General features: G+C 34.7%; 2 protein-coding genes across 4 annotated transcripts in view; both read right to left on the bottom strand.

Annotated features, from left to right (window-relative positions):
• LOC148946274 (E3 SUMO-protein ligase PIAS1-like) overlaps window positions 1-23,423 on the bottom strand; it is a 506,129-nt gene that overhangs the window by 98,414 nt on the left and 384,292 nt on the right. The window lies entirely within an intron of this gene.
• LOC148946276 (calcium-activated chloride channel regulator 2-like) overlaps window positions 1-23,423 on the bottom strand; it is a 200,303-nt gene that overhangs the window by 40,009 nt on the left and 136,871 nt on the right. Inside the window, exons 11-13 of the mRNA XM_089098334.1 lie at window positions 13,214-13,326; window positions 7,873-7,993; window positions 1,656-1,846 (exon numbers count right to left, since the gene is read on the bottom strand). Coding sequence (XP_088954460.1) covers window positions 1,656-1,846; window positions 7,873-7,993; window positions 13,214-13,326 — 425 coding nt within the window. The remainder of the gene's footprint in view (window positions 1-1,655; window positions 1,847-7,872; window positions 7,994-13,213; window positions 13,327-23,423) is intronic.

Raw genomic sequence — 23,423 nt, 5'->3', positions numbered from 1 at the left:
AGAGTTTTGGTTGCTATTGACTCTAACTTACACCTTGCCTACAGTTCGTTACCACGAACTGTTTGACAGAGGCCTACCGTGAACCCAGCAAAGGTCAGTCCCCTGGCAAAAATTAATTAAAAATAAATTAATCTATAAAAGTCTCAGAATTGCAAGAATATTGCCAACCATAAAAAGAATTACAAACCAAACTCTAAGCAGCAGACAGCTTTCCTTATAGATGATAGATGTCATGATGTGTGTTGTAATTGTGTAAGCAGGTAGAAAAAAGGGCAACAAAAATCCTTTTTTCAGCATTTTCTAAAAGTTTTATCTTATTATTTTCAGCCAATCCTGGATATCTTTAGCCAACACCCGTTTCATTACTTTGGTATACAACCTAATTTTTCCATTGCTTTTAAAATTAAAATGCTATCGTTATTTTACATGTGGGTGAAATTTTTCACGGAAGATTGTCGGAAAAGGGGGGGAGTTTCGTTAGTGGAGGATTTCACCTATCAAAATAAATTTTGTTAAAACATCTTTTTCTGGGATATGCAATCATAATGAATTTATTGGGCAATTAAAGTAAATGTCGAGCAAAAGACATTTTATTCAGTGTGGGATCAATTCTATTGTTGAAAGCATACCGTTTAAAGAAAAACTGATGTTCGCGTTTATTGTTTCAGTGCAATATCGACTGTTTGATTTATGGACTTGGTTTTCCAATTCTGGGGAATTGTCACCAGGAAAAAATTTTCCGTGTAGGGGAGTTTATCGAAGGGCAATTTTTCTTGAATTTCTATTATTTTGAGATTGGAGCAGCAAACAATAGGCAAGCTAGTAATAAACAAATAATACATTAAATGCATTTGGTTTTTTGCTACACTGAAAAGTGTTATATACGTAGAATCTAAATGCTTCCTGAATACCCATTTTAAAACTTTACTACTTAAAAAATAGTTTTTTTATTCATTTAATGTTAATTTATCCTTTAATTGTCTAGGATAAAAAAGATTATATAAAATGTTTCTCCAGCAATACGCTTAATAGTTATGATTTACCACTGCAGTAAATAATTTGAACTAATACCTGAGAAGGATATCGTCTTTGTACATGATTCCCCTTATTTGCTTACTGCTTAACATTATATTTTCTAGAAATTTCTTTTATAATGAAGAGGATATTTAGTAAACGTTCAAATAGGGGCAAGTTCCTAAAGTTTGAACCTCGGCTTGCAAAGATGTTTGCAAAGAGGAACAAATAAAAATTGTGCATATAAAGACCCAGTCACAATAGAAATAGGCAGTCCAATAGGAAATTGATGATTCATCTTAATATATTATGTTCCTTAATAAATTTTGGTCATTTCCACAAATTGGTGTAACATAAGCCAATACTCTGACAGGACGCAACAACAGAACTTCACCTTTCTGAAAATTTTTTTCGATTTCTTGGAATAAATATAGAGTGAGCATGGGTAGAATTATACATTCAAATGGAGGATTCAAAAGAGTATAAGCAAACACAGCTACGCACGCTCCTCCTCCATCTTATTTTATACAAAGCCTCCCTCTTTACACCCTCCTAGGAAGTTCCCATTTCCCGTAGATCTTTCTTTATGACATAGGCCTATGTTAGAAAAAAAGGTCCAAAATCGTAAGGATTAGGATTACCATCTCTGTCTCTACTGCTGCAGCAACACTAAAAAATGCAGTGACCTCTGTAAAGTTGGAGATAGTGAAACGACATGTTTGTTTATTTCCTGGGGCAACTGGACCGCATTCAGTGAAATCATCAACAACAGCAAAGTCTCCCTCCAGTATTGACTCAATTGTGCTTGAATAGCGAACCTCGTAGCTAGAAACTGTAAAACAATAATTAGTAAGTTGCCAACATGAATACGTTAACAAACACTATTGTTGCCCTAAAGGTCATGTTTTGCCGCATGAAATTCTTAAAACAAGCCCAACTCGTCAAGCTGTTATGTTCCCTTGAAGGTTCTGAAAATTTATAAGACTGGTAAAGCCAAACTGAGTTCTTCGATACCTGGACTTACATTTTGTTTGGATCTAAAGTTTTGGCAGCTGCTCACAGATTTCTATACTAGAGTAACTTAGAAAATTAAATGCAGGGATAGCAACTCGTAAATTTGGTTCTAAAAAAACTCAATAAGGCACTGAAGTTGGCTTGAAACTATCTCTATATATAAAGGGTACCAATAGAATCAATCGTGCTAAAACTGTTGTACTAAAAACTGTTAGCCAATTACATAAATGGATGGAGATTTGAAAATTAGAGTACGTTGATATGCTGCACCCCGCAATTCTCTAAAAACCAAAATATGAAGTTATAATAATAAACAAAGCGTATTTTTGCGATAGAGCATGCATGGTTGCTCTAACCAAGAAAAAAAAACACAACTAAAAATTCCATTATGGCACTACTAAAAAAAAAAGAAAAAAAAGTGAAACATTCCCTAAAGAATTTACCTCTTAGAACCAAACCTAATAAATTGAAAGAATCTTATTTCATTTACTTAATTAGTTCATTTTTAGAGGATAAATTGAGAAATGTCATCTATTTTAATTATTGATTACATGGGGTGGAGAAATTTTAGAAGCTATCCTGACGTTATCCCGACTTTACACGCCCTTTGATTGTCCTGAAATTGATAAGCACGCACCCTTGATTCTTAGATTCTAAGAATCAAAATTCTAAAATTCTAAAATTCAAAATTCTTAGATTCTAAGAAAAACCTATTTGTGTCAGTAAGAAAATTATTTGCTAAAAATCAAATAAAAATCAAAAATAGAAAATTAATTAAAAACACTCCAAAAGCTAAGCTCACAAAGGCACGCTTCAAAAACATACAAACAGCAAAGTGAATATCTAAGGTACATCATGTATTAATAATTAGGGGGTGAAATCAACATGTTAAAATAACGCTTGGTATTAAAGACAAAAAAACAAACCTATACAAAACGGTACATCCATGATCTAAAAAAATATGAAAAGTTTTTCCTTTTTGCACTTTTTTAATAAGTAAAAAAAAAAAAAAAAAAAAATAGGAAAGAAAACTAGATTTTTCTAACGTCACCCCATTTGACCTATATGAATGGTATGCATATCGAAACAGCAAAGTAATTAAGACTTTTTGGCTCCACTAATAAAAAGAAAAAACATTCTTTGATAGTTTAACTAAGATGTTCACAGAAAATGGGTAAACTCGGGTTGATTTATTGAGGGGGGGGGAAGAGCCCCAGGAACACCCCCTGTGAAAGTGTCTTCCAGAAGCTGTAAAACCTAGCTCAGGTTTAAATTGATCTAATATATACATGTATATGTTGTTTATCATGTGACCGAATGAAGTTTTGGGTGGAATTGTTTTGCTTATAATAAACTATAATAAACGCAGTCAGTTAGGGTTCATAGCCTCAATTTGTAGATTAGGGTTTTCTTTCTAGGAACATTTAAAACCGCTCAGAAAGAAAAAAAATCTTTCAGCCCCATTCTCAGGTAAACCAACATATTTTATAAGTTTGCTTTGTTCACCGAGGTGTTCTTGGCCTAAATATCACAAAGGCCAATATTTAGACCAACAAATTCCAACAAAGACTAACAAATTCCCCGACGAGAATGCGCTGTGTTTCGAGATTCGGAATTTTTCTGGTGTTTTAAGATGGCTGGGGTCTCTATTCTGTTGTGCGCTACTACCTCTTTCTGGCTCCCAGTAGCAAAAATTTCCAAGGAAGGTGTCACAGTGCTGCTGAATGAGCTTCTCAAGAGTTTGCCTAACGAGAACCTTGACTGCAAATAGCGATACGAATGACCATGGTAAGTGGTGACTCTCAAGAAAATTGTAATTTGGTAAACGACACAGTATTAAACTGGATTTTGATCAACGGATAGTTCTTCTCGATTTTTTTTTGTTTTGGAGGGATGTTGTGGGATATATAACTCCCCTGTTGTTATGTTTTTATTACTGGTTACCTTTCCATATTCTAGTCATGTAATAAAGCAAAGGTTAAGATTGATAGGTGGAAGTTTTACGGATAATAGATTACAGATTAACGACAATCGTGTATTTTTGGATTTAAGAAAGGTTTAAAGTAAACAAGGAACTGCGTTGAAGAAAGTGGAAAGCAAAGCTTTGAACAGATTGATCTACATAAAGAGTGTTCACAGTTGTGCTGGCATCAGGCGACTTCGAACTGCAAGATATTATTAACAACAGTAGTAGCTTCAAATGTCATTCAAGGTTTATATATGTTGAAAAATATTGGAAATAAGTATCAGGAAAAACTTCTTAGCCCCCGCTCCCATGAAAAATTATCTGTGGCAAAGAAATGAATAATATTAATCCTGCATAGTGTCACACAAAGTCAAGATTTTATTCTTGCTCAAATTCCAAATTAGAACTTATTTGAGCCTAATCAAAAGCTGTAGTTCTTAGACTTTTTTTGCGAACCAACGCACCGTAGAAAGGGATAATTTTTAACTAAAAATTGCAAAAATCAAGGTTATTTTTTGATACTTTTTTATATACAAGTAGTAGCTCAAAATTGTTTTTGGCATACAGGAATCACCTCATTCTGTGTCGAAGGGTAACTGTCCCAAACTACCGTATTTTATGTTGTGAAGGCTATAGAAATTCTAAAAGAGTGTTCAAATTTACCTTTAAGGGTGTTAAACTTGGAACACAAAAAACTTAGACGGGTAACTTTGAAAAAGAGTTGAAAGAGTTTCAACGCATGACTTCAAACTTCTAGTAAAAAAAATTAATTTTTTGAGAGAAATATAACATTACTTCTAAAATAAAAAGCTGAGAAAAGTAAAATTAGTGAAGCATCAGATGACCAAAGTCATGACAAAATAAAAATTCCGGGCCGTGAGTGAGTCGAGAGGCTGAAAGACCCCCTTTACTTGGTCGGGACGGATGGATACTGAGTCTTTCACCGTGGGAGAATAGAAGCATCCATCTTTGTTTTTCTGCAGGCACATCGCGTTCAATAAGCCATCAGAAGGACGACCATCTGCCTTCAACACAAAAAAAAAACAATATACTTTTAAATAATACCCATGAAGAACTTTGTGATGGATCAATATCCATTCACGTATGCTATTGGTTAATTTGAATCCGTTTTGGCTGCTGCCCTGCTTGACAGAGAAGAAGAGCCAGCGCTCACCGACTGATCAACCTCCATTTCAGACTCACTCTCGCGTCCTGATATGCCAGTCGTGTTGGACTCGCAACTCGATTTTTCTGCATCCCTGACGCTTTTCCCCTGTGCGATACTAAGACATTTGCACGTCATATTCCTCGCAGATTTGTCAAATCTATGGGCTTGTAGGAAATCGAATTAAACTTTGCCGACGCTGCCTACAACCCCTTTTGGAGTTTTCTGGGCTGTAAGTGGGTGATTCTGGAAGATTCTGGAGTGTGATAAGCACTTGGCAAAGTCATTATTTAGATTTTATTTTTTATATGATAATTAAATAAAAAAAACTAATTTTGTCAATTGAAAGTAAGGAGCAACATTAAAACTTAAAACGAACAGAAATTACTACTTATATGGGGGAGGGGTTGACCCCTTCTCAATGCCTTGCTCTTTACGCTTAACTTCAAATTTTGTCCCAATTATTTGAGACTGACTCTTGACCCTTAAAGGCCGTTTAATTAGAATAATAAGCTCTTTTAAAAGCTCCAAAAAAACTTTAATGTACTGAACCAGGTATTGAGGAGGGGGCAACCCCCTTATATGCCTAATAATTTCTGTTCATTTTAAGTTTTAATGTTGCTCCTTACTTTCAGTTGAAAAAACTTTTTTTTTATATTTCATTTCTAATTGTTTTTTAAATAATGCTGGCAAATCTGACTCCCCCTCTATGTAAAATTTCCTTCCCCTGTGAAAAATTTCTTCATGGAAAGATCCTCCCTCGTAACATTCCCCCATCCTCCAGAAAAATCTCCCCTGCAAACTTTTATATACTTTCCAATAACCAATAATATACAATGGAATGGGCAAAGTTCATAACTTGCAGCCCTTTCCCCAGGGACTGTGGGGGTTAAGTCATCCTTTAAGACATAGTTATTAGATTTTTTGGCTATGCTGAAATAAATGGCTATTGCAAAGTTTTGATCGGGTGATTTTTGGGGACAAATGAGCGTGGCAGGGAGGCTATTTGCCCTACAATATTTTAGGTCACTTAAAAAGAGCATTAGAGCTTTCGATTTCCAATACAATGGGCCCCAATTCGAGCTTCTACGATCATTGGTTCGATACGATCACCCCTGGATAAAAACAACAACAAATAAACACGTATCCAAGATCTTTCTTCTGGCAAAAAAAGCACAATTCCGCATTTTTTTTTTTACAAGCTTGGAAAACCTCTACAGTCAGATTCTCTGGTGTGCTGAATCTGATGGTGTGAATTTTCATTAAGATCACTTGATATTTTGGGGTGTTTCCCCCCTTTTTCTAAAATTTGACAAAATTTTCTCAGGCTCGTAGCCAATTGATGGGTGTCATTAAATTTGGTGAGTTTTACATATTTTGAATAAGCATCAAAATTCAATTCTTTTGATGTATCTATTGTCATCAAGGCTCTGTTTCTTGGAGTTTTGGTTACTATTGAGCTATATCACTCCTTACTTACGGTTCGTTACCACGAACTGTTGAATAGACTTTCCAGGAGTAGCTTCAGAAGCTTAGGGATTGTTTTTTTTTCCTCTAATTTCTTTTGGGTTATCCATTTTGCAATCATTAAGTATTTCCTCCAAGCTCTTTCCAATGGATTAAAAAAAGCAACGTCAAGTGACTGCAGTATATATGTAGTGTTTGGTGGATGGCATAAAAAGCGAATAATGTCTTTTCTGCAGACTTTCAGCCTTAATTTGCAAAAGCCTTAGTTTCGTTAATCTAAGTGCAAAATTTGAACTTACTTTTATCACTTTGTCAAAATTTTGGACAGCTCAAAATTTCTTGCAAATAAACAGCTAAGATTTCGTCGGATTGCAAGAATTACCAACTGAATCAGATGTAATTTATCAATAATCTAGTAACAGGTACTATCGAGTAATTTTACTGTCGTGTGAAAGAGAGCACTCATTGTTCTTTATTGATTTTGTTCAAACTTACCCCTAACGTTCAAAGTTAACCCCTTTCCACGGTACAGGTAGATTAGTGGTAACACTCTTGTTAACATACAAACATACAAGATTTTCTTTGAGATAACATAGCTTCGCGAAAAAAGAAAGATCAACTGCCCTATGCTTAGATTAAGTATTGTAAAACTGATGTTTATAACTAGTATCAAGAAACAAAATCTAATCCTACCACATAATGCTGTTTTATGCATATACCGTCCAAATACCCTTGCTATGATTAATCTAAGTCCACGCAGAATTGCTTTTATGTATTTCTTGGCTACCACCCAATCTAAGGTACCTAATTAAGAATTCGGGGGGGGGGATAAGGATTTGGCTTTATATGAACTCCTCGTACCTTTAGAATTTAAAAAACAAACAAGTCTCAAAATGGTATGAAATTCTAAATTCTGAAAAAAAATGTCCTGTAGTTGAACCCTTCCACTAAGATAAATTCCTAGGTAGGTTAAACATTAATTTTTATATTTCTTTTTTTTTCTAGTTCCATCTCAAAGTAAAGTCTATATTTTTTGGTGTTAATCGCAATCTAAAAATCTTTGAGTTGAATTTTGTAAAAAAAAATTTCAAAATATAATCAAATCATTTTTTGGTGCAATAGGCATTTGTAACTGATATCCTTAATGATCAGGTCAATGTGCGTATGGGTGAGACGTTTTTCCATAGCCAACTCCACTTGGAAAAGAATTTATGTTTTATCTATAGAAAGAAGAAAGGGAAAGTACCTGCAGCTGTATCATCCGTTGCACTCCCTCTGGGGGATATCCATTCCATTGTTACTTGTAAATCAGACTTGGCAGCGTTTTCTACTATCAAACTTGAAATACTTATCCTCGGTGGCTTGAACTGAAAAGATATAGATTTAAATTGACAGAAAATTCTTCAAAATCTGAGATTGCTTGCCTTTTGCCAAAATCAAAGCATTAAGTTATATTTCACTAAAAGGTGCAAGACAAATTTAAACAGAAAACTTTTTCGTGTCCATGGCAAAAGGGTATATCATTAGTAAGGCATTATTTACTCCAGGACGAACAAAACCTACCAAACTATATTCGGTGTAAAACTTGTAAGGAATACTGAGCGAACATCATATAAACCTGCCGAACCGGTTGTACTAGTCATATAATATACATTATGAAGCGAACCGTGTCTACTAGCAACCTGTAGTTTAAAGATATCAAAGATCTCGTCCAGTATTGCATAAATTATTACAGGTATCAAAAACACATACAAATATAAAGATTAAGAAATACAAATCGACATAGACAAAAAGTGTGAGAAGCAAACACCTGCCCAAACACACAGGGAAAGAGAGTGAGAGAAACAAAAACAATTACAAATATATAAATTCAGACAAACAAACCGAAAAAGACAGGCACTGGGAGAAACAAACACCCATCCAGATACACAGGAAAGAGAGTGAGAGAGACAAAACACGTACAAATAAACATATTCAGACATGCAAACCGACAAACACAGGTACTGGGACAAGCAAACCTCCTCACAGAGACACAGTCAAAAAAGTAAGAGACACAAAACACATACATACATATACATTCATACAAACAACCAGACATAGACGGGCACTGGGACAAGCAAACACCTGCCCAGACACTCAGGCTAAGAGAGTGAGAGAGACAAACAGAGACAATAAACCGAAAAAGACTAGGACTGGGACAAGCAAACACACAAATATATACATTCAGACATACAAACCAACAAAGACAGGTAGTAGGACAGGCAAACACCTTCCCAGAAACACAGGCAAAGAGAGTGAGAGCGACAAAAACACATACAAATAACTAGGTTACATTATATTAACTGTTGTTTTTTCACCTCTAGATATAGATGGCAGCACACCCACTCAGACACACACTCATAGTGAGAGAGACATGCAAAAAGTTAGGTTCATTTAGGTTCACATAGAATAGGCGCGCCACTCTAAGTTAACCTAATTAAACCTAACTTTTTGCATGTTTCTCTGTTTATGTATTGAAACATATTTGTATATGTTTCTTGTCTCTCTCACTCTCTTTGCCTTTCTCTCCGGGTGGGGTTCATTTAGGTTCATTTAAACCTAACTTTTAACCTAACTTTTACTAACTCAATTAAACCTAACTTTTTGCATGTCTTTCTGTTTATGTATTGAAACATATTTTTATATGTTTCTTGTCTCTCTCACTCTCTTTGCCTTTCTCTCTGGGTGGGGTTCATTTAGGTTCACATAGAATAGGCGCGACACTCTAAGTTAACCTAATTAAACCTAACTTTTTGCATGTCTCTCTGTTTATGTATTGAAACATATTTGTATATGTTTCTTGTCTCTCTCACTCTCTTTGCCTTTCTCTCTGGGTGGGTGTTTTCTTGTCTCGCTGCCTGTCTTTATCGTTCTGTATATCTGAATTTATATATTCTTATGTGTTTCCGTCTCTCTCACTCTCTTTGCCTGTGTGCCTGGGCAGGTGTTTGCTTCTCGCAGTGTTTGTCTTTGTCGTTTTTTTTTGTGTGAATCTATATATTTGTATGTATTTTTATCTCTCTGACTTTCTTTGCCTGTGTGTCTGGGTAGGTGTTTGCTTCTCTCAGCGTTTGTCATTGTCGGTTTTTATTTCTGAATAAAATACACAACACATATTAAAAACACATATTTATATGTGGTTTTGTCTCTCTCACTTTCTTTTTCTATGTGTCTGGGCAGGTATTTGCTTCTCACAGTGTTTGTCTTTGTCGGTTTGTATTTCTGAATCTATATATTTTTATGTGTTTTTGTCTCTTTCACTCCCTTTGCCTGTGTGTGTGTGTGGGTTTTTGCTTGTCCCACTGCCTGTCTTCGTTGGTTTGTATATCTGAATCTATATATTCGTATGAGTTCTTGTTTCTCTCACAAGTATATTTCATCTAATTTTAAGATATGTAAAAAAAAAGTTGATAAAATGTGCCGAAAAATTCTTAGTTAAAAAAGAAAAGTGTTACTACAAACATTATTTTTCTAATAGTAAAAATCACGATTAACATATCTATATCATTCTAATTGTATATTTCGAAAATATTAAATGTGAATTTTTTTTTTTCGTTTTAAATATACTTCAAGTCATTTTAAGGCATTTAAAAAAAATCCAAAAAATATCAAGTCAGAAAAAAAAATAAACGTGTTGCTACAAACATTATTTTTCTAATTGTAAATGTCATGGCTCACATGTCTATATTATTCTCATTTTGTATTTCGAAAATATTAAATGTGAGTTTTTTGGTTTTAAGCATATTTCATTTCATTCTAAGACATGTAAAAAAAAGAAAACATTTATATGTTAAAAATTTAAGTTATTAGAAAAGTTGAAAAAATTTCTTGTCCAAATAAATTCTAAGTAAAAAAAAGAAAAGCGTTACTACAAACATTATTTTTCAAGTGGTTAGGGTGATGACTAACTTTTTTCAATACTTATTATTTTTTATTTCGAAAATATTAAATGTGATTTGTTTTATTTTAGCTATATTTCATGTCATTTTAAGACATGTAAAAAGAAGTTGAAAAATTTTCTGTTCAAAAAATTCCAGGTCAGAAAAAAAGTGTTACTACAAACATTATTTTCTAATATTAAGTGTCACGACTAACATATCTATATCATTCTCATTTTGTATTTCGAAAATATTAAATGTGATTTTTGTTTGGTTTTAAGCATATTTCATGTCATTCCAAAACATGTAAAAAAAACGTGAAAAAATGTCTATGTTAAAAAAATAAAAAAAATAAAAAATAAAAGTTCAAAATAAAGTTAGAAATTAAAGTTAAAAAGAAGTATAAAAATGGGGGGGGGGGTAAAAAGTTAGGGGTAGGGGTGTTGGAGGTAGGGGGAGGAAGCCCTTGGAGGCTGAGGTTCTTGGCGGTTAGGGTCTTTGATGGCTGGGATCCTTGATGGTTGGGCTCTTGATGATTGTGGTCCTTAATGGTTCACATCCATAACCGCTTCACTACTTTATTTCTAAGGATTGTTCCAGATTTCGATATTATAATTTATTTCTCTGTGCCTAAGACTTTATTAGTTTCATCTTTACGTATATTTAAATGCTGAACAAATTTTATATTGCCCACACTCCTAATTTGGTATTTGTGTATTATACAAACCACAGCCAAGAAGTAAAGCTAGGTAAATCGACTTTTGAATGATGAATGTATTCTAATCATATTCTAACATTTATGTCATGTGGCGAGGGAGTCATCACCCCTTAAGCCTTACCTTTAGTTAATAAGCAATTTTAACCCTTTACCACTTTCATTTAATCCAATTAAGAATAAGAATATTATTCTTATCGTCATCCTTCTATCCTTCTATGAAGAACTATGTCTAAAAATGCACGTTTGAGGGTTTAAATCCCTTCCTACCCTTCAAGTGCAAGCTCAGCTACCCTTTTTCCTAACGTTTAGTGTTCCCGACTAAACAATGCAGGACATAAACAAATGACACATCTAATGACTCAGCTCAGTCAATTGAAATCTGCAAAATATTGCTAATAATAACTTTCCGTTTATTCTGAACTACATATGTCAGTATACCCCACCCTGGTACTTTATGAGTACCATGATGCCGGAAATCTAGTTTGCCAGTGGGTGGCAGGTAATTAAACTGGAAAATGTGATGCATTGCTTTTTAAGAAATTCTACTGAACAATTAAACCATAATTTTTCCTTGGAAATTAATTTGGCCAAAACAATTTGTTTTTTAATTGCAAAATAGTTAAAAATGGCGCCCTATTGTAACAATGCCTCTATGTTTACTTGAACTAATTCTGTTGTTCTTTTTTATTTAGCTCTCTCGATGGCTGATTAGATACAAAAGCAATAAAAAAAAAGAAGCTCGTATCTCTGAGCCTCTGTTTAGACCTCTAGTGCCAAATCTCTACGAGTTTTTGCCGAATTTTAGAATTTTAAGTTTTTGTAGAATTTTAAATTACAGAAGGTCTGATTTCAAAATCAGACCTTCTGATTTTGAAAAAACTATAGCGTACAATGTTTGAAGTACAAAGGACAGTAAAAATAAAATTTTATTGCTCAATTTATTAGAATTGAAAACTACATAACCTGATGCGTCTTAAATATTAAAAAAGCTCAAACATTGAATTGACAATGAAAAAAGATCTCGCTTTTAGTTTATGCGGTTTTTGGCAGTAGCACGTACAAAATTGACGTAATAAGGTTTGGTCCCTTTAATCAGGAAAAAATAAGCTAAAAACACATTAAACCAAATTGTATAAGTAAGCGTAACTTTCACTTGAAGGTTTAGTTGTCTTTGGGAATCAACCGATTTGTGTAATGTTTGATTTCTTGTGGACGAAAAGTGTGTTCAAAACTTAAACTTAGTCTTGCTTATTTTTTTTCTCAGTTCAACTTGGCAGTGCTAACAAAATGTCTTACTGCCCTAATAACGTCTTAATTTTGAAGTCAACGAAGATGAAACATAGAAAATCGTTGTTTTCAGGCATGGACAAAACACAGTTCAGGAGACCAAAACATTTTTATTTTGAATTCCTTGGTGTTTAATATAATTTTCTTTAAATTATCGAAATAGCTTTTATTTCATATTCAATTTCTATAATTTCATCTTTGGAATATATCTTTTCATTTTGGACATACGGTTGTAAAAGTTATATGATGTGGAAGCTACGGAACATCATGAAGAGAAGGACACAAGAGGCGGTCTAAATGCATATAACAATGATTGTTTTTACTCCGTGTCAACAGCAGAGTCGAAAAGAAAAGACTTGAAATCTTGGGGTGCTACAGTTTAAACTGACCTGTCGCAAAGTCTTCTCTTTCAGAGAATAATGACCATTGAGGAAAAACCGAGAAACTGATTTAGCATTTTGCTATGTTGGGCCCTGGTGGCTTTTTGCTGCAATAACTTGTTATTAGTACACTTTCTACTTGCTTGCGCTATACCAAGTCCATTTTAACATGAAATTTAAATTTCATTTTAAAATGATTCCGAATCCATTTTAAAATGACTCCGAATATGGCTAAAACTCATCAATAAAATATGTCTACAGAAGCAAATAAGTGCAATGGCAAACCTTGGTAGTAAACGAGGACACGGTGAATGTCCATAGGTCAGGGAAGTACGTTCGATATCCAGAAGGCAAAACTGAGCTACTGGTTGGGAATGATGAGCCACAGCATATCTGACCTATAAAATTAGAAGCACATGGTCACTGCAATTCGGGGATACGGAACCCGAAATCTGGTCCAACCGTCTTGTAGAACCGGAGCAAATTTAAAAGAATATCATTATATCTTAATATCCGAAACATGAGTCTTCAGTAAAAAAAGATACTTATTATAAATTCTTCCTAATGATCAGACGGAGCCTATTAGACAGTATGAGACATTTATTTAAAAAAAAAAACTGCTGTTACAAGCCCCAAAGGGCCGGATTCGAAAACCAGAGTAAATAAATAAAATCGCACAAACAAAAATCATGAGAAGCAATGAGCACTAAAAGACTGGCAGAAAAATGCCACCATGAAAATAACCTGAATGTAAGTCCATTGCATTAGTCATACTTTAACTGTGATTAGTCATAGCTTTTCAAAAAGATGATAACAGTTAAAACTCAATAAAAAATTAATATATGTAAATAAAATAAATCAAAGTAGACATAAAAAGGAAGAAAAAAAACAAGTGAACAAAAAACGAAACTTAGACAGCCTCTGTTCCAATTAATAAAAAGAAGAAAATGGTACTTGTGCATTATGCGGACACCGCTATATACTTTATGGGGAATGTCAAACGGGAAATGCTGAAGTCACCTGACAAAACCTATCAAACCGGCTATTTGCAAGAGACTGCTATAGATAAATGATTAAAAAGCCATGGTTTCTCCATGAGTTACAATACTTAAACGATTGTTTTTTGGGGTTTAGGGGGGAAAAAGGTACCTAGGTTAGGCTACGTATTTAGTATATGGGTACTGTTACAACCGCTATACTGTATCAAGAAAACGAGAGACGAAACCTGCCAAACAGGTTATTTGCAAGAGACCGCTATAGAGAAATGGAATGCAAAGCGTGGTGTTCATTGCGTTTACAATATTTAAACTGTTGTTGTTTGGGGTTTAGGGGGGGAGGTACCTAGGTTAGGTTACGTGTTTAATATATGCTATGCTTTACCCCCCCCCCCCTAATGTTCAAATATATAGCCCAAATGTATTTATAAACTACTCTATATTCATCCTATTTCATTTCATTTCATTAGCATTAACCGAACTTGACTTCTTCGCGGTGCCCACATAATGCACCAGTACCAAGCAAATTAGCGGGACAGTTTGTTTATTTTTTTAGTTATGTAGGGGACAAAAGTTTTTCATATTTGTTGGAACAGCAGGACACGGGAGACAAGGTAAGAAAAGACTGGAAAACGGCCCAAAGAGGGCATATTCAGGGGGGAGATGAGGGAGGTGAATTTTCGAAACAATGTGCTTCGTGCGAGGGTTTGTCGTTGCAAATTAAACAAAACTGAGGCACATTACACCTCTCATATACGCAAGCGTTTCTATTTCAAAAGGAGAGTATGGGACTTAATATTACTTGAAAATTATTTGCAGCGCTTTTTTTTGTTAGAATAAATTTTATCAGACTCTTCGCTGGAAATGTCAGACTACCAAACTGGACAAGTATATTCACGACTAAGACAGACAAAGGAATTGAAAATCCTGAAAGAATGGAAGGGGGAGGGTGCCAAGTCTATGCGTAAACTTAAGGAGGGAGATAGATGCATTACCTTTGTGGATGATATTCTTAACATGAATACCGCACTTTAAGTTAGAAGAGATTGTGACGTCAATTAATACAAATGAGTTTACAGAAATTTCGCGAGAAAAAGGATTAATACAATGGGGAGGGGATTTAAGGGAAAAATTCGCATTATGATTTATTTAGAAGGATTTGCTGTCATGTCGAAATTCGAGACATCGTGCGCAATGTCATCGAGGATCCTTCAGTAACCTCTTGGGGTCGTTCAGTATTTTTCTGTAGCAAGTTTCAATGAGCGTATTGTCGTCAAAGAATTTTATCTGTCAAGAAATTCCTTTGCCAGGTTCTTAATCAGGTTCAACTTCCTAGGAGCAGGGTTTCTACTTCTAGGGAGATTACCCTATTTTAGGGAGAAATCACTTCTTTAAGGGACACTTATTTAGAATCTAGGGATAAAGGGAAATCTGGGGTAAAGTAAGGATTTTCAGGGAAATCAGGGGTAAATTAACGATCTTAAGAATTCCCAAAAGAAAAAATTCGACCAAAAGTTTGTTCACAAGGTGCTTCAGTTACCAATGTTTAAAAATTGGATAGATAAAAGAGGCTCAAACAACTCAAAGAAAAATACTTGTGTACCATACTGTAGGTTCTGTTTGAAGTATGAATATTGAGGGAAATCAGAGTTGACCCGGCATGCTCTGACCAAGTAGCATATAAAAGCAAGCAATTAAATTGAGACAAAGGTTGGCCGTGGCACCATTGAAAAACTTCTGATTGTAGGTGGTAATTCCGACGAAACTGAACAGCGCATCTGGATATTTTTGGCAGAACATAATTTGCCATTACGTCTTGCAGACAGCTTGATCCCTCTCCGAAGAAAATTATTTCCAAAACACCAGACCCTAGCAGGGGTCACTCTGGGTAAACAGAAAGCTACAAATATTTTGCGACATAATTTTTCTTTGGTACTACACAACCAGTTAGTCGAGTTATTCAAAACTGCTTTTTACTCCGTGATAATTGATGAGACCACTGATTGTACTATTGATAAACAACTAGCTATCATTGTAGTGTTTTTTTAGTGAGAAATACCTAAACCTTCATATCGAAGTATTGGACATGGTTAAGTGTAGTGATGGATCGTGTGAGGGTGTGACTAACTGCATCAATTAAATCATTGAAAAAATCTCGATTCCCTGGTAAAATATTGTTGGATTTTTTGCAGACACTACTAACGTCATTTTCAAGCCAATAGATCTGCTTCAACGCTAATGAAAGTCATGGTGCCCAATATCTTGAATGTGAAGTGCTGATGCCATCTTGTTCACTTATGTTCTTCCTATGCATGCTTGTCACTCCCCAAGACACTAGAAGACTTGGCGCGAAATATCTATGTCCACGTTTCCAGAAGTGCTTCCAGATGAGATAGGTATGCTGAATTTCAGGAGTTCTTTCAATGCAAAGTACTCTCAATTCTTGCACCAGGACAGACCCACTGGTTGTCCATTCAGGCCGGCATAAGGAGGCTTATTGATCGTCGGGTTGCTCTTACTCAGTATTTCATAGAAACCACGTTTGACGACCCAACTGCAACCAATGACCTTATCTTGTCAACATTACAAAGCAAGTTGACGAAGCCATACCTTGAATTCATGAACTACTTTCTCAGCCTCTCTAATAAATTCAACACAGTTTTTCTATCTGAGCTTCCACTTCTTCACTCCCTAAAGGCAAGTGCCAGCAAACTTGCGAATGATGTTGCGTCTAACTTCAAGAAACTGGACTATATTCGCAGTGTTGGTTTGTTTACCGAACTGGATCCTTACCTTTCAAGTGAGTACCTGACTTTAGACCAAACATTTATGGGAATAGATGCAAGTGATTCAATGTAAGAACTCGTAGATGCTCAAGAGCCAAATGATAATATTGGTCTCTTTTACCAGTCTTGTCGAAAACACTATATAGTCCCAATTAAGCAGATCCAAGACCGTGTCAAGTTTGAAGACAAAATTTATGACATTATGGTCTATTTAACAACATTTGGCCCATTTAGCAAGCAATTTGAAACAAAACTCTCTAAGGCCACTATTTGCGAGATTTCCTGTTCTAAGAGAATAGTGTTGCCTCCAGAAAACAGACGTAGAATGGAGGTCACAGGCAATGACTGATGTCACTGAGCTTCATTTGGGAGATGCCAAAGTTGAAGACCTGTCAGTTTAGTAGTACTGGATGAAGATATTTAGTCTGAAGACTTACAGTGGCGAAATCAAGTACCCGAAATTGCGAAAGTGCATATCACGGATCATCTCTTTACCTTTTAGCAAAGTACCAGCTTTAGTTTAGTCTCCTGAAATTAATCAAAACAGACATCCGAGATAGTGTCGAGAATTTCATACTAACCGCACTTATTCGTGTCAATTACTGGTTGAAAAACGAAGATATAACTTCATCACCTGTCAGTACACCGAAGGCTGTCACTGGCTTCAAGACGAAGGCAAACGCTACGTGCGATGAAGTGCTGGAGATGACAATTAATTAAACTTTTTTATGCGTTCTCAGTAGTGTAAAAGATGTTACATGCATCATTATCTGAAGTAAAAAATAACCATTTGATGCTGCGCTATGTTTTTTTTTGTAGATTGTATGGAAATGTAAGGCAAAATATCGATTTTTTTCTAGGGAGAAAAATAGGGAGAAATCAGATCTAAATACAGGGAATTTTAGGGAAAATTGATGAAAAGTAGGGTAAATTGAGATCGAAAAGTGGAAGCACTGCCTAGGAGAGTACCTTGGAGTTTTCAGCTAATATAGTGTGATTACGAAGATAAAATGCTTTTTGGAGATCAATGAAAATCAGATTTGGACAAGTAATGGGTTTTTAAAGAGTTTTTCCAATGCTGTTCACAAAACGAACAAGGTAATGGGAAGATGATTTGAGGTTCAAAAATTGCCTCTGGTCGTTCAGGGTATGATTTGTTACTTAAGCCAGTCTGCAAGGAATCCTTCATAAGGTTTCGAGAATGTAGGAGTGAGAGAAACGGGACAAACACCATCAAATTTGTGCGTTCCATGTTCTTTTTTTAGGGGTTAAGAAATTTGTTTTAATATTTGTGGAGAGTCTGTAGCTTCATTGAAAAGGACAGACAAGGGCGTTGAAAGAAGACCGTTGACGGTTCTAATAAGATGAGAAGTGGTGTCCAGAGAGTATAGAGGTTCAGGTAGGTTGAAATATAGCTAGTCATGTCTCCTGCCACCTCTGAATACCAGTGGTTTGGGTTGTTTTTTAACAGTTCTTTGACATTATTTGTGCATTAAGATCAAGAAGCTCTACGAATTTCTTTTTGAGCATTTTACGTCACTCTGAAACAAGTTTGTATCACTAGACTCGACCGCAGCCTCATAAATTCCAGATATACTATGGCAGGTTAGAGTTAGCTCTCTTGAAGTACATTTAGCAGTGTCCAACACCTCTTGCACCATAGGTGTCCAAGATTGGCAGGCAGGAGATAGATCCACCCGTGAAAACCTTTCAAATGTAGTAGGATACAGATATTATGCCTTGGGAAAAGAATAAGGTAAAAAATATTGTTTTTTCATAAAATTCTTATTAAAGACCACAGCTATGAGTTCTTTGAAAGATCCACCATGGGGAGCATTACTTGTTGAATACTACAATTAGGTATGAAGAAGGATAAAGGAGAATGGTAGTGTCCCGAAAGTCATCAAATATTTTAACAGCAGCTTTCAGAACAGTCCAGTCATTTGACAGAAGTCTGAGAGTCCAAATAAAATCCCAGATTTCCTTGAATATGAAAAATTTTTCTAAGGGTTCCCTACGATTCTATTTTGAAAATTCAGTCCTTTTCAATCTATTGTGTCAACGGAAAAATTGTGTTGGTCAGTGAAAGATTTCTGAGTATAACTTGAATTTCTGAAGGACTGATAATAGATGAATGAGGATGTTGAGCCTCTTCAAATGTAAAATAGGTAGTGGTATTGGCAGTAAAGTCTAGGTCCAGTTGGTGTAAATCATTGACAAAGCTTCTTTACAGCTTCAGGTTTTAGACCATACTTTTAATTATTGTAGTCTTGGAGCATAATTGGTTAAACTTATCACTTTCGAGCTGAAAAATTTTTTCCAATGCCTTGAAAAAGTAATGATTCTGCAAATATATTATTATCTAAGGAATACGATGGGTCCTTCCTTAAAAAAATCAAATCACAAAATCCATATAAAATGACACTCATTGTCTTGGATTTAGTAAACGTCTAGTAGCTTACCTCTTTTCATAGATTAATTTTAAAAAAATCCGAAAAATCAGTTTTTGAAAGAAAAGTAAAGAGCCTAACAGAAATAAGTTTTTATAATGATTCAAACTTAAAATGAATGCAAATTACTATTAAGGAATAGAAAAAAAACAAAAGCAAACAGAAACTAAAACAAACAATCATAGCAAACATAAAGATAACAAGCGCACATATAGATGAATAAATAAATTTTTACACGAGTAAAAATTTAATTTATTGTTCAAGGCAAACTTGAAACGAGCGAAAATAACTATAAAAAGAAGTTTGGCTACAGTCCCCTTCCTCTTTCCGTGAAAGTTCAAAGCCTGTTATATCATTTGCGTTCTATTGAAATCAAATAAGATACAATAATATATATATATACATAAAAATAAAAATTTACCTTTTAAAGAGTCGAGATACATCTTTCCGGGACCGAGTGAGAAAAAATAGGGGTTTCTGGGATTTGCTTGTGGTCAAAAAGTAAATAAGAGCTATTTGGCTTAGAAGCGGGATTTCAAAGATTTTGTCTCATACGTACGGCTAAATATACAACACATTTAAAAATTAAAACTCTTAGGAAGGAAATATAAGGCGTAAAAAATTGGGGTAAAATCTATAAAAGGGAGGCTTTGTATATTCTTCGGAAAACGTAGACCATTGTTAATTTCACAGAACATTTAGCCGATTAATAATAATCGATTTTGAGAGGGGAGGAAGGGGGGTCCATCCTGTTTTAAATTTTTTTTAATAAAGCAACTTTGCCGGACTCACTATAGAATTTGTGCATTTGGTCTAAAAATAGTATGTTGTATGTTGAGAATTTCGAAAGGGTAACCCAACCTTTTTTCACTCTAGAGCATATTCTAAAATATCGGTAGGGTGGCGGGCACCATCTATTTTAAGTCGATAAAATCCTTCCATAACTTGTCATTTTCCCCTAATTTATTTTCTTATTTTATTATAGTCATAATGTATTAACAAATAATAAACAAAATTTTTCAAAATAATAAAATTATTTGGCATGTTTTTCAAATTGCACACACGCAGAGAAATGCATTTACAAAACGTAAAGAAAGTAAACAAAACACACAAATATAAAGAAAACATTTAATTAAAAAATATAATAATGTCAATTTGATCTTTGGCATTGCATTTCATTGGCCAGAGCTTCCTAATTAGGAGCGTATGGCGATAATTCTGTTAGCAGACAATCATAAAGATGCTCATCGGTTAGTCAAGATCTATATCTTGATTTTATTAAGTTCATGTTTGAAAACGATGATTCGCTTAAATATGTCGAACCAAAAAATGATTCAATTTTATATGCCGCTTTTTCAACAATGGGAACTTTTCTCTATCCACTGCATTCCAAAAGTCCTCTGACATTAAGGATTTTAGCAAAATATCATTCTTAAGGTCCAAAATTTCTAACTCTAGTTCTTCTGTCTTACCTTGAACAAAATCTGCAATACATGTGGCTATTTCCACAACATTTATTTGGCAAGTAAAAGGATTGATACAAAACGAAACTATTAGCTCAATATGTTTAAACTGCAAAAATCTCTCTTCAGACTGTTTTTTTAACTCTTGAAGATGCTTGATAAATAATGTCCCATTTAATTCATGGTCACCTAGCATTTTCTTCATATGTGGGAAATGCACGAGAGAATGGGTCTGCAGATATGATATCAACAAATCCAATTTAGCTTTAAATGACTTTACAGAGTTTATCATTACAGATATGCTTTTGTCTTTACCCTGCAACTCCAAATTTAAAGAATTCAATTTTTGATGTCTGTGAGAAATCCCAAATCAATCAGCCAGCCAGAGTCAGCTAGTTCATCATAACTTTCCTTTCTATCGTTTATAAATGTTTTTATTTCTTCAATTAAACTCACAAATCTTATAAGAAACTTTCCTTTACTGAGCCAACGTACTTCAGTATGCAGAAAAAGATCATATTCTTTATCTTCAGTATCTTCTAACCGGGCCTTGAAAAGTCGGTGTTGCAAAGGAGCTGCTCGAATAGAATTTATTATTTTTGTGATTATTTTCATGACGTGTTTAAATGGCAAAATTTTACAACACAGAGCTTCCTGGTAGATAATACAATGGTAGGACATAAAGTTTGAAAATGAATCATCCTTCATGCAGAGGGCAATAAATCCTTTGTTTTTGCCCATCATTGCTGGTGCCCCATCAGTGGCTATTGCAGACAGCTTGTGCAAAGGCATATTTATTGACTTGGTATATGTTTTGAATGTATTATAAATATCCTCACCCCTTGTCTGTACTTTCACAGGTAATATTTGTAACATATCTCTCGTTTACTGTGAAGTTGCTAAACACCATTGTCACCATAATTGCTAACTGTGCGGTGTCTGATATATCTGTTGACTCATCAAATTCTAGCGAGAACCAGTCACATATTTCTAAGTCAGTTTTTAACTGAGTTTGTATGTCTGTTGAAATTGCATGTATTCTTCTTGTGACTGTGTTATTTGATAACTGTAAGGTTTCTTCTTTTTTGCGAGTATATGAGATATTTTGAAAGAAGCAATAGTTGCCTTTTTAGAATTTTGCACATGTCTAGTGAAAACAGTTTGTTGTACTGTTAGACTTTATTTTAGATTACAAATTTTTTTCTTTCTTACTTCAGATTTAAGAGGATAATTCACATTAAAAGTGCCATGATTTGTCTGAAAGTGTCGTTCAACGTTATGTTTTTTCGGAACTGCAATGCTACTACCACACAACAAACAAACGCATTTATTTTTCAAATTAACGAAACAATATGATTCCTCCCAGTCAGTGTTAAAATTATAGGTTCGTTGTCTTTTACTTGGTCCACTCATTTTAGGGCTAAAATAAATAATAATAAATTAATAATTGAACTACAATATAATATCAATGTTATAGCGCAAGTCTGTTCTGCATTATATTCATAAATATATTATAACAAGAACTAAATCTCCTCAACAAAATAGTTTATTCAAGATCATCTCTTATGAATACAATAAATAACGCACCTCGCTTTTAGCCTGTTAATTTTTGTTTATAGAAAACTCCTAATTCGTGTTTCGTCTGACGAACATGTCTCTTATCTAAATATCGCGACCCGAACAGGGCAGCGCCGCAGCAATCAAAATTACAACAACGCGGTTCCAAGCGGGGAAGGCTTTTTGCGCATCACTCTATGTACACACGGAAAACCCGAAATGAGCCGATGATTGCCGAAGCAATCAGAGTTATGTGCCTTGTGATTTGGTGCCTTCGGTGTTTATCGGATCAGTTTGTGGCGTTCGTTCCATTTGTTCACTTCGGATTTTCTGCGTGTACAAGGTGTGATGTGCAAATGGCACTAGCAGTTCCACGCTAGCGTATAAGTGCAGTCTGGCTCACCGCTAGACAAGTTGGGACAAGTATCGAACATATTTAATAAACCTAGGCAGTCAAACAAACAAAAAAATTAAAACTCTAACAAATGAATAAAATAAATCACATTTTAAAATTACGTTTATGAAACAAATTCTGTTTCTGTCGAATAGTGAGAGGCGGGCACATATGAATCGTTCCGTGGGTGCCTGGGCGCCCACGGACACAGGGTTGGGAGCCTCGGGGGTAAGGAATATATTGTAAAATTCTAAAAATAAAAAAGAATGTGAAAAAAAAAGTTAGTAGTGAAATCCGAATAAAATTGAGGTAAATTAATATAAGGAAGGCTTTTAAATTTTCTTGTGAAACAAGCAAGAAGAGGAACACAATCAGGCTTTTGAGAAAGGAAGGAGGGAATGGGTCAAAATTTAGCTATTCGGTTGGTGACAATCATCCCTTTGTGGTGTTGGCGAGGTATTCCTTCAAATTTAGCTCTAAATGAGAGAAGGAATTCTTCGACGTAAAGGAATGCTCCTTTACTTCCAGATGTGGAAGAATTTTAAAAATACAATATAAAAAAGTCTAATTTTAATTTAGAACAAAACGCTGTCAAACTTAAACAAGACTGATGAACAGACCTGGCTGGGAAGCTCTTATATATCAGGGCTTGGAACACAGGTATTTAAAGAGATGGGCATAGACGATGAGTTTGGGATTGAAAAAGTCCTACTGCTGATTTCGTGAGAACGTTTTCCAGCTTTATGTAATGTACATGGAAGGGACCTTTTGTGTAGTTGTTTATGGTATGAAGTTATCCTTTTTATAGTATTTAATACGGAACAAAAGACACCGTTATATATTTGTATCT

The sequence above is a fragment of the Artemia sp. Qi Xiang Cuo genome, chromosome 12 (assembly GCF_049724085.1).
Source record: "Artemia sp. Qi Xiang Cuo chromosome 12, ASM4972408v1, whole genome shotgun sequence".
In the NCBI taxonomy this organism is placed as follows: domain Eukaryota; kingdom Metazoa; phylum Arthropoda; class Branchiopoda; order Anostraca; family Artemiidae; genus Artemia; species Artemia sp. Qi Xiang Cuo.
Note: the sequence above shows the minus strand (reverse complement) of the source record. Positions and strands in the feature narration are given on the sequence as shown.